Source organism: Octopus sinensis, linkage group LG2, assembly GCF_006345805.1.
Source record: "Octopus sinensis linkage group LG2, ASM634580v1, whole genome shotgun sequence".
NCBI lineage: Eukaryota > Metazoa > Mollusca > Cephalopoda > Octopoda > Octopodidae > Octopus > Octopus sinensis.
The window spans coordinates 8,741,303-8,759,818 of record NC_042998.1 but is presented as its reverse complement, the minus strand read 5'-3'; the positions used below and the strand labels follow the sequence as shown (position 1 = coordinate 8,759,818).

General features: G+C 38.6%; 1 protein-coding gene across 2 annotated transcripts in view; it reads right to left on the bottom strand.

The window, feature by feature from the left end:
• Positions 1-17,409: 17,409 nt before the first annotated feature.
• The window catches only part of LOC115229883 (cartilage oligomeric matrix protein), a 142,886-nt gene continuing 141,779 nt past the window's right edge, over positions 17,410-18,516 (bottom strand). For both annotated transcript variants that reach the window (XM_029800152.2, XM_029800158.2), the window contains exon 24: positions 17,410-17,865. In XM_029800152.2, coding sequence (XP_029656012.1) covers positions 17,819-17,865 — 47 coding nt within the window. In that variant the 3' untranslated portion in view covers positions 17,410-17,818. The remainder of the gene's footprint in view (positions 17,866-18,516) is intronic.

Here is an 18,516-nt window from a genome sequence, read left to right as displayed (position 1 = left end):
GATGTATCTGTTAGTTAGTTAGTTAGTTAATTTGGCTCAAAAGCAAATAGCAAGGCCATGTAGGGGGACATGGAGTTAAGTACAGGGTGGTGTTCATGTAAAGAGTTCAGGCCACTTGAGGTCCAGGGAGGCTTTGAACAAAGCGGTCGTCGGCATCTTCACCATCTCGTCTGGCAGCTTGTTCCACGGATCCGCAACCCGGACGGAGAAAGCTCCTCTCCTTCGATTGAGATGAAATCGTCGCAGGTAGAGCTTTTCGGAATGACCCCGCAGCCGACGCTCCGGAGCAGGAGTGAAGAACAGCTCTTTCGAGAGGTTACACTTCCCGCTTATGAAACACGTGTTGCCAAAGAATAAAACAGTAATTTATTTATGTATTTTTTGGTATACAACCTGCCATTAACCCCTTTCTTATAAAATAGTTGAAGAATCTGGGGTGTAGGAATTGGGACAGTATTGGAACTTTTAACTTCTTGCTCTCTATCTTATGATCTCCGAAATTTAAGAATCTTGTGTTAACTGGGCTCTTATTATTTACTCTGACTCTGCCACCACCTCAATGCAAAGACTATCAATATCAGAATCATCTTCACAACCACTACTGAGACATCCTAACATAATCAATGCCACTACTTCTATCATCATCATTATCATCATCATCCACTTCCGCCACCACCACCACCACCACCACCACCTCTGCAAAAACACCAACACTATAATTGCTGCCATCATACACATCCACTGTCACCACTACACCACCACCACTGCCATGATAACCACATCTACCACATCCAACACCATTGCCAGCACTATCTATGAGACATCCTAAGTTAGATACTACTTTCACTTTCTAGTTGGTCTTTGAGTCCATTTTATCTAATCTATCTCTCTAAAAGATGCAAACCAAGTAGCATTAAATGGAGAATGGATGTGAGCAGAAAGAGAGTGAGTTCCATTCCAGTTTATAACAATTATAGAATTATTGTCAAACCATAAATGAAGGGTGGAGAGGAGTGAAGGAGGAGTCATGTTTCCTCTGAGAGGTTACAGAAGTATTATTACACTGTTGTTAGAATAGCTGTGGAAAATGTAAGTTGAAATCAAATTTGATGCTAATTCTTTTATAGTCATGTTCCCAAGTAAATAAACATAATCAATTTGAACAGTCTTAGTAAAATAACTACTTTCTTGAATTATTAATCAGGTGTTTGGATCAACAAAATTATGAGATAAAGGTGAGAAGGTCAGTAGAGTGTCTATCTGCTTGTAACTATGTAGACACTTAAAATAATGAGTGAAAGCATGATATACATTACTAAGTCATACTCGCTTGCAGGCAGTCACTATGATTTTTTTTTATCTGCTTATATATATGCAATGAAGCATTGATGTTTCATTGTATATTTGGACATAACAATTAATTCTTCGTCGTCAAACTGTCCAACCCATGCCAGCATGAAACATGGATGTTAAATGATGTTGACTACATGATGACACTTCACATTATTGAAACATTGGGAATAGGAACTAGATCATCTGATGATGTTAACACATGACAGAGTGGCTTCCTCTCCATGTAGCGAGAAAGATTTTAATTGATATGTTTCTCCTTTTAGCATTTAAACCGGCCATATCTGGCCCAAATATTCTACCTGTTTATGTTCAAACTGGTCAGGCCTGGCCTCTAGAAAGTCAATCTAAAAATAAGCAATCAGATCAATGAAATCTCAAGGCTACAGGTAATGCATGATTAATTCAAAGCAATGTGAATAAACAATCTGAATGTTAAGGAGTTAAGATGAAACAAGAATTGAACACTGGTTTTTAACAGTGATATCAGAGATCTTTTAAATTGAATTACATCACTTTTAATATTAAAACAAACTACTGTAACAATGTTAAACAAAATAATTGCATTCTTATTTGAACTAAAATCCATCATTCTCAGTATCATAAATAAAGGTGCCAGTCGCACCTCAGTGCTTACATGTTTGTCTTGTCTAATAAATGGAAGATTACTGAACATAAGACACTTGGGTCACTCAGCCAAGTTTCATCTGAGCAATATATGTGAAAGTTCTGGAAATTTGTGACCTTTTTGTATTTCAAATAATGTGCAAGTCTGAGAATAATATACATTGTTGGATACAGACATACAACTAAACTTATATATTTTAGATTTTCTCAAAAAGTCTAACAATTGCTGACTAATATAACTAGCTTCTCTATTACTGCCTGTGTCTCTCCTCTCTTTTTGTTATTCTATCTACAGATAGGTTTGTGTGTGTAGTTCTTATATATACACATTCATACATTACCTCTTTTACTTGTTTCAGTTATTGAACTGTGGCACCACCTTGAAAGGTTTAGTGAAACTAATTGCACCCACTACATATTTTTAAGTTTGTTATTTATCAGTGTTGTTTGCTAAACTGTGAAGTTGCAAGGACATAAACAAAACAACACCAATTGTTAATTTGGGATAGGGACAAACACAAAGACATTGTCTATGATGCTACTGGATCAACTAAAATATGTTACCCCCTACTATATTATTGAATAGTTTTTCTCCTATTTGTTATACTAACTACACCCTCACACACACAAAACATTTTTGTAAGGTGGTTGGTGTTAAATCCAGACACAGAAACTTATGTTGCAAAGAGAAAGTATGAACAAAATGTTGTCCGGCAACTCAGTTGGGATTGGAGGTGGAGGTACTGGCTCAGTTCTGCCCAACTAATGCCAGCATAGAAAAGTGATGATAATGCGGATCATGAATATCATCATCATCGTTTAATGTCCGTTTTCCATGCTAGCATGGGTTGGACGGTTCAACCGGGATCTGGGAAGCCAGAAGGCTGCACCAGGCTCCAGTCTGATCTGGCAGTGTTTCTACAGCTGGATGCCCTTCATAATGCCAACCACTCCGTGAGTGTAGTGGGTACTTTTTACGTGCCACTGGCACAGGTGCCAGGCGAGGCTGGCAATGGCCACGATTGGATTGGTGGTTTTTACATGCCACCAGCATGGAAGCCAGTGAAGGTGGCGCTGGCATTGGCCACATCCGGACGGTGCTTTTGACATGCCACCGGCACAGGGATCACAACTACAATTTCCATTGATTTTTGATGTTGATGTACTTGACTCAATAGGTTTCCTCAAGCACAGGGTCGATGAGTTACAAGTTTGTTTATTCTGGTAACATAAAAATCTGGAGTTCTGGAGCTGATGAACTCTTTGAACACAGTTTCAGCATCAGTTTGATTTTTGAACTCCTTCTCTTTCAGGAAACCATCAAGGTGCTTGAAAAAGTGGTAGTCGGTAGGAGAAAGGTCTGGGGAATAAGCTGGGTGGGGAAGAAATTCATAGCCAAGTTCCTTCAACTTTTGGAGCATCATTAGTGAAATTTATGGTTGAGCATTGTTATGAAGAATGATTGGCCCTCTTCTGTTGACCAGTCTGGGACAGAGGAGTAGCGGTTTTTCTTTCATTTTGGCAATTTCATGACAATATGTTTCTGCAGTAATGTTTTTTCCAGATTTTAAAAAGTTATAATGGATGATTCCAAAAGTACACCACCAAGCAGTCACCATAACCTTCTTTTTGAAGAGCTTGGGTTTAGGGAAGGTTTTCGGTGCTTCATTTTGCTCCAACCACTGCAAAGAACGTTTTTTATTGTACAGAATCCACTTTTCATTGCAAGTTACAATATGGTCAAGAAATGGATTGGTCTGGTTGCGGAGAAGAAGCAATAAGCATTTTCTGATTTTCATTCAAATTTGTCGAGCTTTTTTGATTTTCTGATTGCATGAAAATGGCTGCAGGCAGTTTTCTGACTAACTTGAAGTTCTTTTGCCAGTTCTCAAGTGGTTTTATATGGATCTTTCTCAATGACAGTCTCTACTTGACTGTCATCGATGACAGATGGGCGTCCATAATGCTCACAATTTGCAAAATCATTTAAACCATTTTCAAGCTGACCTCTCACTGGTCATTTCCCCACCAAATGTTTCATTGATATCATGAACAGTTTTAGCTGCTTTACATCCTTTTTTGAAGTTGAATTGCAAAACTGCTCAAATATCGCACTTTCACAGTTCCCTTTCAGATGATTGTAAGAATGGGAAAAAAAATATATAAATGTTAATTTATTGATGCATTTGGGTAAGTTTATATCTATATTATCAGACAACTGCAAAAGAATGTTTAACAAACATTCAAAACCCTGCAGAAATCTGGTACAAATTCTTCATGGTTCAAAACGTTGCTTATTTTTTATTCAATCTGATAATTGATTCGCTGTCTGAGGAGTTTTTAACAAGAGATATTTTATAATTTTCTCTTACATGTATAATATTCTAACTCGTACTAGCAAATGAAACATGTGCAATGGTGAATAAATAATACTAAAAATATTTTCCAGTCTACTGTTTTGATGCGTAATTACTCTGCAAATATTATTTTCCAATATTTTTTCTACTCTTATACATACCTCACACAATTATAACATCTACATACAATATTGGCATACTGGAATATACAGGTGTGCTTCACGAGGACACGGCTTCGATTACAACCCTATCTACATACTATATGTGTGTATATATATGGAACTCTGTGGTTGACAGGGCTATTAGACAAAAGAGACAGGCTTGGAAGGACTGGAGGAACGGTGGTAGCAGGGAATTGTATCAGACAGCCAGAAGGGAAGCTAGGAGACAGGTTTATTTAGCCAGAGGGGAAGCGGATAAGAAAAAATTTGCCAATGTTCTGAGCCGTGAGGATGAAAGACTTGAGGTATTTCGTGTTGCAAGACAGTGTGTGAGAGAGAATCGTGATGTGGTAGGAGAGAAGTGTGTTCGCATGGATGATGGTTCACTTGCGCTAAATGAGGATGCAAAGAGAGAAGTTTGGAGATGCCACTATGAAAGGTTGCTGAATAAAGAAAATGAATGGGATAAAGAGAGTCTGCCGAATGTTGACCCAACAGAGGGACCAGCTATCCGAGTTGATAGTTCAGTGGTAGCTAAGGCAATTAGAAGCATGAAGACAGGAAAAACCCCAGGCCCATCAGGAATTACTGCAGAGATGCTCAAAATATCTGGCAGTGTCGGCTATAACCTAGTCACCCGTATAGTCAACCAGGTGATACACGAAGGAGTCATACCCAATGACTGGTGTAGCAGCATACTAGTCAACTGCTACAAAGGTAAAGGTGATGCCCTAGATACAAATAATTACAGAGGTATCAAGCTGTTGGATCAAGTAATGAAGGTTACGGAGAGGGTCATAGCCCAACTAATTAGAGAGAGAGTTAGTTTAGATGAGATGCAGTTTGGGTTCGTGCCAGGGAAAAGTACCACTGATGCTATATTCCTGGTAAGGCAGCTGCAGGAGAAATACCTAGCCAAAGATAAGCCCCTGTACCTGGCTTTTGTTGACATGGAGAAAGCTTTTGATAGGGTCCCCCGATCCCTTATCTGGTGGTCAATGAGGAAACTAGGGATAGATGAATGGCTGGTGAGGACTGTGCAAGCCATGTACAGAGATGCCATAAGTAAGGTTAGGGTTGGCAACATGTACACAGAAGAATTCAAAGTAGAGGTCGGGGTCCACCAGGGTTCAGTACTCAGCCCCCTCCTATTTATCATAGTCCTCCAGGCAATTACGGAGGAATTCAAGACAGGTTGTCCCTGGGAGCTCCTCTATGCTGACGACCTTGCTCTCATTGCTGAGTCACTATCAGAGCTGGAGGAGAAGTTCCAGGTGTGGAAGAAGGGTTTAGAATCGAGGGGCCTTAGAGTCAACCTAGCTAAAACCAAAGTACTAATAAGTAGGAAGGTAGACAATCCACAAATGTCTTCAGGAAGATGGCCCTGCTCGATCTGTAGAAAAGGTGTAGGTAGAAACTCTATAAGATGTACCCAGTGTAAGCTATGGACACATAAGAGGTGCAGCAATGTCAAAGGTAGGCTAACTGGGAAGATAGTTTTTGTATGTGGCAGATGCTCAGGAGCATTAACCTCCGAAAATCTGCAGAAAATAACTTCCGTCACTTTCCAAGGGGAAAAACTAGAAGTAGTTGATAGCTTCCGTTATCTAGGTGACCAAGTCAGTAGTGGGGGTGGGTGCGCTGAAAGTGTAACTGCTAGAATAAGAATAGCCTGGGCAAAGTTTAGGGAGCTCTTACCTCTGCTGGTGACTAAAGGCCTCTCGCTCAGAGTAAAAGGCAGACTGTATGACGCGTGTGTACGAACAGCCATGCTACATGGCAGTGAAACATGGGCCGTGACTGCCGAGGACATGCGTAAGCTCGTGAGGAATGAAGCCAGTATGCTCCGATGGATGTGTAATGTCAGTGTACATACTCGACAGAGCGTTAGCACCTTGAGAGAAATGTTGTACCTAAGAGGCATCAGTTGTGGTGTGCAAGAGAGACGATTGCGCTGGTATGGTCATGTGGCGAGAATGGATGAAGATAGGTGTGTGAGAAAGTGCCAATCCTTAGCAGTTGAGGGAACCCGTGGAAGAGGTAGACCCAGGAAAACCTGGGACGAGGTGGTGAAGCACGACCTTCGAACTTTAGGCCTCACTGAGGAAATGACCAGCGACCGAGACCTTTGGAAATATTCTGTACGTGAGAAGACCAGGCAGGACAAGTGAGCCCAGCCCACTTATGAATGCCTTTCCTCCCTTGGACACAAAGACCTGTTGAGGCAAGCGAAGTCGATATAGAACCTCATCCGACGACAGGCACCCATGCCAACCCCCTTGCTTGCGAAGACATGTTGGGGCAAGCAAAATCGAAATCGAAATCGAATTGAACCAGCCAGGATCCCTGGTCTGGTGGTACGTAAAAAGCACTATCCGACTCGTGGCCGATGCCAGCGCCGCCTCCACTGGCTTCCGTGCCGGTGGCACGTAAAATACACCAATCTGACCGTACGACAGGCACCCATGCCAACCCCCTTGCTTGCGAAGACATGTTGGGGCAAGCGAAATCGAAATCGAATTGAACCAGCCAGGATCCCTGGTCTGGTGGTACGTAAAAAGCACTATCCGACTCGTGGCCGATGCCAGCACCGCCTCGTCTGGCTTCCGTGCCGGTGGCACATAAAATACACCAATCTGACCGTACGACAGGCACCCATGCCAACCCCCTTGCTCGCGAAGACATGTTGGGGCAAGCGAAATCGAAATCGAATTGAACCAGCCAGGATCCCTGGTCTGGTGGTACGTAAAAAGCACTATCCGACTCGTGGCCGATGCCAGCACCGCCTCGTCTGGCTTCCGTGCCGGTGGCACATAAAATACACCAATCCGACCGTGGCCGTTGCCAGCCTCGCCTGGCACCTGTGCAGGTGGCACGTAAAAAGCACCCACTACACTCACGGAGTGGTTGGCGTTAGGAAGGGCATCCAGCTGTAGAAACACTGCCAGATAAGACTGGAGCCTGGTGCAGCCTTCTGGCTTCCCAGATCCCCGGTCGAACCGTCCAACCCATGCTAGCATGGAGAACGGACGTTAAACGATGATGATGATGATGATGATGCACGCATACATATGTACAGAAAGACTGATAGAAGGCACAGGCACGTAGTTCCCTTCTTAATCATATGGTTTTGAGTTCAGTCCCAGTGCATGGCAACTTCGCCAAGTATCACTTATGATAGCCAAGATTGACCAAATCCTTGTGAGTGAATTTGATAGATGGAACCTGTAAGAAATCTATCTATATAATATGTGTGTATATCTGTTTATGTTTGTGCTCTATAAAAGTTGCAAGCTACAAGGTTTGCTGTTGTCATTTCTCTGGTTGACAAATTGTCTGCTTACTTCAAGCCTTTCAAGACATGTGTAATTAAGAGATTCCTTATTTAAAACACAGTCAAGTGTTAATGACAGGAAAGGCATCTGGTTGTGAAAGAATACTTCAATCATTTTTTAATTTAAAACATACTTGACTCGAAAAACATGTAAATCAAACAAGACATATTCAGATACATACATGCATTTGATGATATTTATATGTATATATACATATGATATATGTATATATATGATTGAAATATATATGTATCAGTCGTGGTGATATTAATTTTATTGACTTTTTGTGAAATGGCACATTTTAATATATTGGACTGTTCAATATATATGCCTGCTTTGAGTGTGAGTGTACATGTTGTGGTTCCTTGATGTTGGTTATGGAACTGTGGAGTTCAATATGGAACATTATTGTGTCTGTTGATGTATATTGATCTATATTGTTTATATTGTATTATTGTGTATTTATATATATGTAAGAATATGAGTGTGTATGCACACATATTTATATTTATATGTAAATTTTTTTCATACTTGCATTAAATTCTCTGAAGAGGCCGTGAAATATTCTTGTTAATGTCTCATTTATACCTGCTTTATATGGCTAATAGGTTAAATGGGACATACCTGTCTTCACGGCTGAAACAGCTGTCAGCTACAATGTAAATGTATTTCTATGTCTTGTTATATTTGCACTATATTAATGTATAATATCATTGCTATTCTGTAGTGGTTTAATAAAGTATTGATTCGGTATTATCTGATGGTTGATGATTGATTTGGATATATTTCTCCATTTTCTCATTTTGTATATATATATATATATATATATATATATATATGTGTGTGTGTGTATGTATAATTATTTTCTTGTTAATTAATGATTCCTATCAATATAAATATTCTCCCACTACATGTCTACTATTACATGTCTTAAAAAAGAAACAAAAATCTCATTGTTTTGGGCGAATGATTCAACCATTATGAAACCAAAGATGTTTTACTGTTGTTTCTGAAGGCAGCTGTGCACCTCACCAACCCACCCATCCCACTTTACATGACACATTCACTTGCATTCTTTTATTTATTCTGATCTCCCATCCAAAGAATATTCATCCTAATAATTTCCATGACTTTTGTTTCGGGTGAACTTCTACTTAGAAGGAAATTCCATTTATGCATGTATGCATACATTTACACCGAGAAAAGTCATTTAACATTGTCTTTACATTTGGATGTTTATCATTAAAAAATGTTTTGAAACCTAGAATTGTTTCTTCTTTTATTAATTTCAGTCAGTGTGCTATGACCATGCTCAGGCACTGTCTTTGGGTGTCTTTCATTGACCCTATCAATATTAGAGATATTTCAAACATAGGCAGGGTCCCATTTTAACAATGCCTGTTCATTGAAAGTAACCTTTGATAGCCTAGTATACTAGAGTAGTAAACATGTAATGAACACACACACATACACACAAACACATCTTGCGGGCTTCTTCATAGAATCATTCTCCCAATTTGACTCACATGACATTGATCAACCTAAGACTACAGTAAAAGACACTTACCCAATATACCATACAGCATAATTGAACCCAGAAACCCATGGGTGTGAAGCAAATTTTTCAACCACAAAGCTATCCTTTATATATATCTTTATAAAAATTCTTTTGTTTAAAAGAAAAAGATAAAAGCCTTTTAATTTTTTCTTCTTTATTATGAAAATGTCCTGCGTAAGTTATCTGGCGTTAATATTGACTGGGGTTGGAAGTTTCTGGTACAAGAAAATTAAAGGGGATAAGTTCAGCTAGGAATATTATCTTTGTCACATATTCTACTGGAACTTGTAAATTATAACATGTTTCATGTACTAACAAAATTTGTAAATAATTTCAATATTCATTTCATCCAGTATTGTTTAAAGCAGTGATTCCCAATGTGGTCCTGGAACCTACCAGTGGTCCCCAGAGAATTCGTAGCCGTAAAAAATTGAAGCCATTTCAGATCTACACAATATTGTCGATAATAAAGACACTGTTAGTTAATAATAATTTATATGAAGACAGAATAATAATAAGAAAACAAAATTCAATAATTATTCCATAAGAATCAATAATGTATAATATATAATCAATGATATATTACAATCAAGAACTACATAATTAAAATTTTATAATCACAACAGTTTCATAATAAATTCGATATTTTTAATAGATCACTACATAATATTGTTTAATAATAAATTTGATACTTTAAATTTATAGAAATAAAATATTTATTATTTTTATTTTTTTATGATCAGTTGTAATAATATCTGAACCAACTGCTAAAAAGGCAAAACTGAAGAAATGCAAAGAAGATTTTATCGTGTTTGGTTTTGTATCTGTAGACTCAAAACCTATGTATCTTGAATATAATGCCATCATGACAAATTATTCCATGAAGAAAGTTAAGCTGGAGCAGCACCAGAAATTAAGGCATCCATCATCTGTTGGTAAAGGTCGGGAATATTTTGAGAATAAAAGAAAATACAGCTAATCAAACTACCTGACTTTGTAAAGAAGATAAATATTGAAAAAGTAAAGATACTCAAACCAAGTTATTTGGTTTCTGAAATTATTGCCAAGGTTGCAGCACCTCAGATTTAAGGTGAGAATCTTGTCAAGCCTGCTATGATAGCTTGTGCAAATGAGGTTCTGGGAAAAGATGCTGAACCTACTCTGAGTACAATTCCACTTTCGAATAACACAATTACAAGAAGACAGGATGAAATGTCTAATTTTGTTGAGGAGAAAGAAGATTGTGGAAATTCTCCGAACGACCAATTTTTCTATCCAGGTTGATGATAGCAGAATTCATAACCAAGTTATCCTTCTGGTCTATGTCAGATTCAACCATGAAGATGATATAAGGGAAGAAATGTTATTCCTTAAAAGTTTTTTTGAAACAACTAATGGAGAAGATATATTCAATGAAGTAATGCAGTATTTTAATGATAAAAATATTCCATCGACTAATTTGATCAACACTGCATCATATGGAGCTGCAGCCATGACTGGAAAAGTGAAAGCTTTGTTTCTAGAATGAAATCGTTGCTCCTCACATTTTAAATATACGTTGCATTATCCACAGACAGCATGTGGTTGCTAAGAATATTGGAGGACACATGGAAAATGCACTCAACACTTCCATACATACAAATAACATTGTCAAATCAAACTCTGTGAATAATAGATTTTTTATGCAATTCTGTGAAGATGAAGATTTTAAAACCCTATTGCTTCACACAGAAGTAAGATGGGTCAAAAGGCATGAGCCTTGAAAGACTAGTGAATTTGTAGGAGCCATTAATCCACTTTTTCATGTTCAAGAGTCAGATGACTCATTACAACTCCAAGACAAACTGATACAGCTATAAAATTTTGGAAAGACTTGCTGAGTTTTAAAAAAATATTATACTTGAGTGATATTTTTAAAACAGTGAATCTGCTTAACTGCAAGATAGAAAATCAGATTTGGTCACCTGTATACTGCTAGTACATATATACTAGCAGTAAAACCCATTGTTGATCAGGTAATTACTTTGACTGCTTATCGAGAGCCACATTTAAGTATTATATGTATAATTTACTTCTCCTGTATGTGAGTATTTTTATAAGAGAAAACCATGTAATAATTGAAGTAGAAGAAAGATTAATATCATACATGAACTTGTGCTTGTTTATGATAGCTAAGGCGGTGATAGACAGCTAATGCGTGCATGAATGCGATGCGATCTCTGCCCAGTATGCCGAAGTGAAGAATGCATTAAGTTAATAAAAAGCAAGCGATTATTAGAGAGCAATAGCTGCCTTAGCCGCGTGCATAAACGCGATGCGTCCGTGTGTTACGTACGCTACCGGACACACACTCACAGGCGATATCGCCGCCGAGATGACAGCTTTTCGATCGATTGCGTCGCCGGCCGCCAACGTTTTGCTCGCTCCAAACGCTATTGCTCTCTACTACAAATCGCTTGTCTGCACCCAACTTTATTACTAATATAATTATCGTCGTTGTCATCATCATCATCGATTAACGTCCGTTTTCCATGATGGCATGGGTTGGACAGTTTGACTGAAGTCTTGGAGAGCCAGCTGCTGCAACAGGCTCCAAACTAGGCTAGCATAATTTCTACATCTAAATGCCCTTCCTAACGCCAACTATTCTGAGAGTGTAGTGGGTGTTCTTTATGTCTCATCAGCACAGGAGCCAGCTAGCGGGTCACCGGCCCCCAGCTACGGTATTGGTTTTACTTGACTCAAGCATACTGCAAGCTTACGCATGTCCTCGGCATTCATGGCCCATGTTTCACTACTCTATAGCATGGCAGTTCACACACATGCATCATACAGTCCACCTTTCCCCCTGAGTGAGGGGCATTTAGCTGCCAGCAGAGGTAGGAGCTCCCTGAATTTGCTCAGGCTATTATTACTCTAGTTGCTACACTCGCAGAACAATCACTCCCACTACATACTTGGTCGCCTAGGTAGTAGAAAGTGTTTACTACTTCTAGTTTCTTCCCCAGGCATGTAATGGAAGCTGTTTTCTGAACACCTTCAGTGTTTATTGCCCCACTGCATCTGCCACACACAAGAAATAATTTTCCCAGTTAACCTTCCTTTGATATTGCTGCACCTTTTATGTGTCCAGCTACCTACACCGGGTGCATCGTATGGAGTTTCTACACCAATGCCTTTTCTACAGAGGAGTTTGTGATTTGACAGCCTGCACACTAACTAAAACTTTGGTTTTGGCTAGGTTAACCCTAAGGCCATTCAATTCTAGACTTTGCTTCCACGCCCTTACCTTTGGCTCCAGTTCCGGCAGTGACTCTGCTATTAGTGCAAGGTCATCAGCATAGAGGAGCAGCCTGTCTTGAATTCCTCTGTTATTGCCTGGAGGACTATAATGAATAAGAGGGGGCTGAGGACTGATCTTAGGTTGACCCTTACCCCTACCCGATATTCTTCACTGTACTCGTTGCCAACTGTCACCTTACTGTACATGGCTTGTACAGCTCTCAATAAACATTCATCCTTCCCTAGTTTCCTCATTGACCACCAGATAGGGGATCAGGGGAACCCTGTCAATGAAAGCCAGGTACAGAGTTTTATCTTGGACTAGCTATTTCTCTTGCATCTGTCTTATCAGAAATATAGCATCAGTGGTGCTTTCCCCTGGCATGAACCGAAACTGCATCTCATCTAGACTGCCTCTCTCCCTAATTACTTGGGCTATGACCCTCTCCGTGACCTTCATTACCTGATCCAACAACTTGATACCTCTGTAATTATTTGTATCTAATGCGTCACCTTTACCTTTGTTAGCAGTTGACTATGGTGCTGCTACACCAGTCATTGGGTATGACTCCTTCATGTATCACCTAGTTGACAATCCTATAGCCGACACCGCTAGATAGTTTGAGCATCTCTGTGGTGATTCCTGATTGTCCGGGGGCTTTCCCTGTCTTCATACCCTTAATTGCTTTACCTATCAAGGCACTGTCAATTTAGATAGATAGCTGGTCCCTCTGTTGGGCCGGCATTCGGCAGACTCTCTTTCACACATTCATTCACTTTATTTAGCAAACTTTCATAATGGCGTCTCCAAACCTGTCTCTTTGCAGCTTCGTTTAAAGCAAGTGAACCATCACCCATGAGGACACATTTCTCTCCTAGGACATCGCGATTCTCTCTCACACACTGTCTGGCAACAGGAAAATACTTCAAGTCTTTGGTCATCACAGCGCAGAACATTGGCAAATTTTTCCTTATCTGCTTCCCCTCTGGCCAAATAAACCTATCTCCTAGCTTCCCTTTTGGCAGTCTGATACAAATTCCCTGCTATCACCAGTCTTCCAGTCCTTCAAAGCCTGTTTCTTTCCCTTACTAGCCCTGTCAACAACATTGTTCCAGCACCACATTACTTAGGGTTGAGAGGAGACTTTGCACCATCCACAGATCTGGTCACTAGCCCTCAAAAGGTTGTCCTGTAGAAACCTCCAGTTGTCTTCCACAGCTTTGAGTAATATGTCTCTCAATCTCTTTTTGCAGGATCCTTAAGCTTCCAGACCCTTCTCCTCCATTCTGGTCGTCTTCTGGGCATCCATTTAGCCCTGATCCTGAAGTCGCTAACTACTAATCTATGTTGTGGGGTACATTCTTCACCTGGGAAGGTTTGGGCATTTACAAGTAGTCGTCTTTCCTGTTTCCTAGTGAGGATGTAGTCAATTTGACTAGTATGTCTACCAGATTGGTAGGTGACTAAATGGCCCTGAATATGCTAATCGATTACCATTTAGTAATTATGATACTTCTACAATTGAAGATAATTTTAATAAATAATGAATTTATGTATTGTGGCATTTGATACTTGTCAATTGTCTACATTGTTCACATAAATGCCAGTACCAGACAGAGGTGGTTTCCAGCAGTAAGAGAAGCTTAAGAATAAATAAATGGAAATTTGTCAGCAGAACAAAGTTAGTAACCCCTTACGCTCTCAGTGTTGTGATGAGAGCCAAGGTACCCTCTTGTGAGGAATGGACTGAACCGAGAGAGTGTATATAGTTTGTGTTATTTCATAGTGAAGTTCGAGAGTGTGGGTTGGTTTGTTCATTTGGAATATTTGTTGGTTCTTGAGAGATAGTTATGTTGTTATTGCTACTGCATTATCTTATTTTATCACACTGGTACCACATATTTCAGGCCATAATAGCAATAGTGGTGGTACTACTATATTGGATACAAACCATGTTACATCATCTGGCGGCAAACGGCTCGAAGATCACGTAGCATGTAATTCACCTGCAAACTAAGCATTAAATTCTTTCTTACCAGATTGTCATCCTTCTGAAATTCCCTTGTCCATGTTATTTCCTCTGCAGCCATCCACACATTTTATTCAAGATCAACTACGTCAATCTTACCAGTTTTGAAGGCACAGCTCTTGTCTCAGAAGGAATGCAAAAGGCAAGGATACAGCCCCCTTTATCCAGCCAAATTGTTCAAATAAAACATGGGGAAAAAAACCCTAACACCCACTACTATTCCTGTGAATTAGTAAGCTGTAAACTATATCAAACTAGCCCACATCATCATCTTTAACATGTCTCACAGCTAGAACCCTTTTACTAAATATTTTAGCCAATCATTTATCTCCAGAATGGCAGCTTCTACATGGAATCACATTCTCATCAGACATTAATTTACACAAGTTGAAAAAAGACATCATCTACATTCACATTAACAGTTTAAGAAAGCCTACAGATGTTCTCTTGCTCGCACTTTATATTAATACAAATAAGAATTTTTAACAAAGGTACATAGCCAAAAATTTTATAGGAGGAAATAATGTCAACTATATTGACCCACCCCTGGTCTTGGGGTTGTGGTTGCAGAAGATGGTTGTGGTGGTGGCATTGGAGGTTGTAGTAATGGTTGTAGTGGTGGTTGTGAAGATGATTCTGATATTGATAGTCTTTGCATTGAGGTGGTGGCAGAGTCAGAGTAAATAATAAGAGCCCAGTTAACACAAGATTCTTAAATTTCGGAGATCATAAGATAGAGAGCAAGAAGTTAAAAGTTCCAATACTGGCCCAATTCCTACACCCCAGATTCTTCAACTATTTTATAAGAAAGGGGTTAATGGCAGGATAGGGATTCAGCTTAAAAATAAATTGTATAACAAAAAATACATAAATAAATTACTGCTCCAACGATGTAATTTTAGTATGTGTGTATGTATGTATGTATGGATCAAAACAGTTTGATTCAAATTCTGTGGTACTTATATATTCATACATACATATACATGTAGATGTATATAACATATATATATATTGTATGTAAACATCTTTTATATATATATATATAATGTATGCATCTATAATACACACACATTATAAATATGTACACATATATGCATATGCATTAGAATATGTGTGTATAGGTGTATATATATATATATGCATTTGTTTGTATACATGTGTGTGTGTGTGTGTGTGTTTAAAAATAAATATATGCATAACCAATGCAAACAATGAAAAATAATTTAAACACTCATTTTATATATACTCAGGATCTACACAAATTTTATATATACTCCACGAAGTTTGAAAGGTAAAGATCCGGTATTTTAAATTTTTGTTGCATTTCTAATCTTTCTGATGTCTAAGGATGGATATTTATGCGTATGAATCTTTTTCTTTTTATTTTGTTTCAAATATAATTCTAGGGAACTGAAAATTTGTGTACGAAAAAGTTGTTTACGATAAAATAGCTTTCTACGTCACAGTTAACACTATGCAGCGAATAATTTTAGATCAATACAGACAACATGATTGGTTAAAATTCGCAGATTTAATCTACGATTAAAGTCATAAAATAGATTTTTCTCAAATAAACAAGTTGGAATTAGTGTCTTGTTTTGAGACACTCTACCACTACACGAAGTTTCAAATTATTTAGTTAACTAGAAAGATCTGCGGTCCTGGCCACGATAATGAAAAGATCCCCCTCGGATAAGAAACAGATTGGGTTTATTAACATTTCTGAAGAAAAAATACCCTTCCCCCCACCCCTAACCCTAACCCTAACTAACCCTAACCCTTAAACATATTGAAATGCAATAGATCGATACTAGGGTCATAATTATGGCTGACAATTTCATATGACACCGCTAGAAAAAAACTGCCGGTCAAACCGAAAAGATCCTGGAGGACTGGTTGTTGTCCATACAGCATGCTCCCCTTTCTACTTTACTGATGGATCCAAAGGAACAGCACGGCCGTTAAAATTTAGTGTCAAAGTCAACGTAGGAATTATCAGAACGAGGTCCTCCACAGGTTTGAAATTAAGGTTTTCTTTCCCCTAGACGGGACTTACCCGCCACCTAAGAAGCTCAATCTTTCTATAGTCAGTTCAGCAATTTCAGTTGAGTCAGTGTTCGGAAAAAGAAAAGACAATTTAAACCCACATAGGCGCAGGAGTGGCTGTGTGGTAAGTAGCTTGCTAATCAACCGCATGGTTCTGGGTTCAGTCCCACTGCGTGGCATCTTGGGCAAGTGTCTTCTGCTATAGCCCCGGGCCAACCAATGCCTTGTGAGTGGATTTGGTTGACGGAAACTGAAAGAAGCCTGTCGTATATATGTATATATATATATATATATATATATATATATATATATATATATATGTGTGTGTGTGTTTGTGTTTGTCCCTCTAGCATTACTTGACAATCGATGCTGGTGTGTTTACGTCCCCGTCACATAGCGGTTCGGCAAAAGAGACCTATAGAATAAGTACTGGGCTTACAAAAGAATAAGTGCCGGGGTCGATTTTCTCGACTAAAGGCGGTGCTCCAGCATGGCCGTAGTCAAATGACTGAAACAAGTAAAAGAGTAAAAGAGTAAAAGAGAGAGTAAAGACAAGTGAAAAACACAGTAAAACAAATTACGAAGTATTCTATATAATATTTATTCACAAACATTAGTACAAAAAAAAAAAAATTAACACGTGACACTCTTTTCATATGAATCTTATATTTAACTTTATCAAGATGGTCCCGTTAGAAAAGTCAATAATAACGAGTACTGTTTATGTAATAAAACTGAAAGGATTCATATCAAGCGTTTCAGTTTATTGTAATCGGAAAAAAATATTTAAAAAAAAATGAAACAACCAACAAAACATAAAATGAATAATTATATAAAAAATGAATCAAATGAAGTAATTAATCATCCCACTTTGCATATAAAAAGTTACGTTTGCATAAAGTTTCTAATGGTTTGTGAGTGCGATTCACCTAAAACTTTTCTGTAACAAAATGTGTCGATTTTTTTAGGCGCCTTTGCAAAAGAAAAGCGATCGGGTTTCCTCTTTATAAAAAAATGTAATAAAAACTTTAAAAAACAACAAAAAGATTTGTAGAGTATGTTCTTATTCTCGTCACTTGTTCCCAACACTATTATGCTCGTCTTCTTCCTGAACGTAATCTGCAAAGAAAGAAAATATTCAGATATTGAAATAGACTCTACAAATGCTTTGGTATTTCTTTAGAAATTTTAATATTAAATTAAGATTTAGCAAAAAAAAAAATAAAATAAAGTTAAGAAAACCAACCATTAAATAAAAATAATTACTAAAATAGGCAAAGGGCCAGAAATTTTTGAAAAAAAAAAAAAAAGTTCTGAATTCAGGAGTGGCTGTGTGGTAAGTAGCTTGCTTACCAACCACATGGTTCCGGGTTCAGTCCCACTGCGTGGCACCTTGGGCAAGTGTCTTCTGCTATAGCCCCGGGCCGACCAATGCCTTGTGAGTGGATTTGGTAGACGGAAACTGAAAGAAGCCTGTCGTATATATATATATATACATATATGTATATGTATGTGTGTGTTTGTCTCCCTAGCATTGCTTGACAACCGATGCTGGTGTGTTTACGTCCCCGTCACTTAGCGGTTCGGCAAAAGAGACCGATAGAATAAGTACCGGGCTTACAAAGAATAAGTCCCAGGGCGACTTGCTCGACTAAAGGCGGTGCTCCAGCATGGCCGCAGTCAAATGACTGAAACAAGTAAAAGAGTAAAAGAGTAAAGAGTAATTCATCCAACAACTACAAGACAAGCTGATGGAAAATCCGAGCAAGG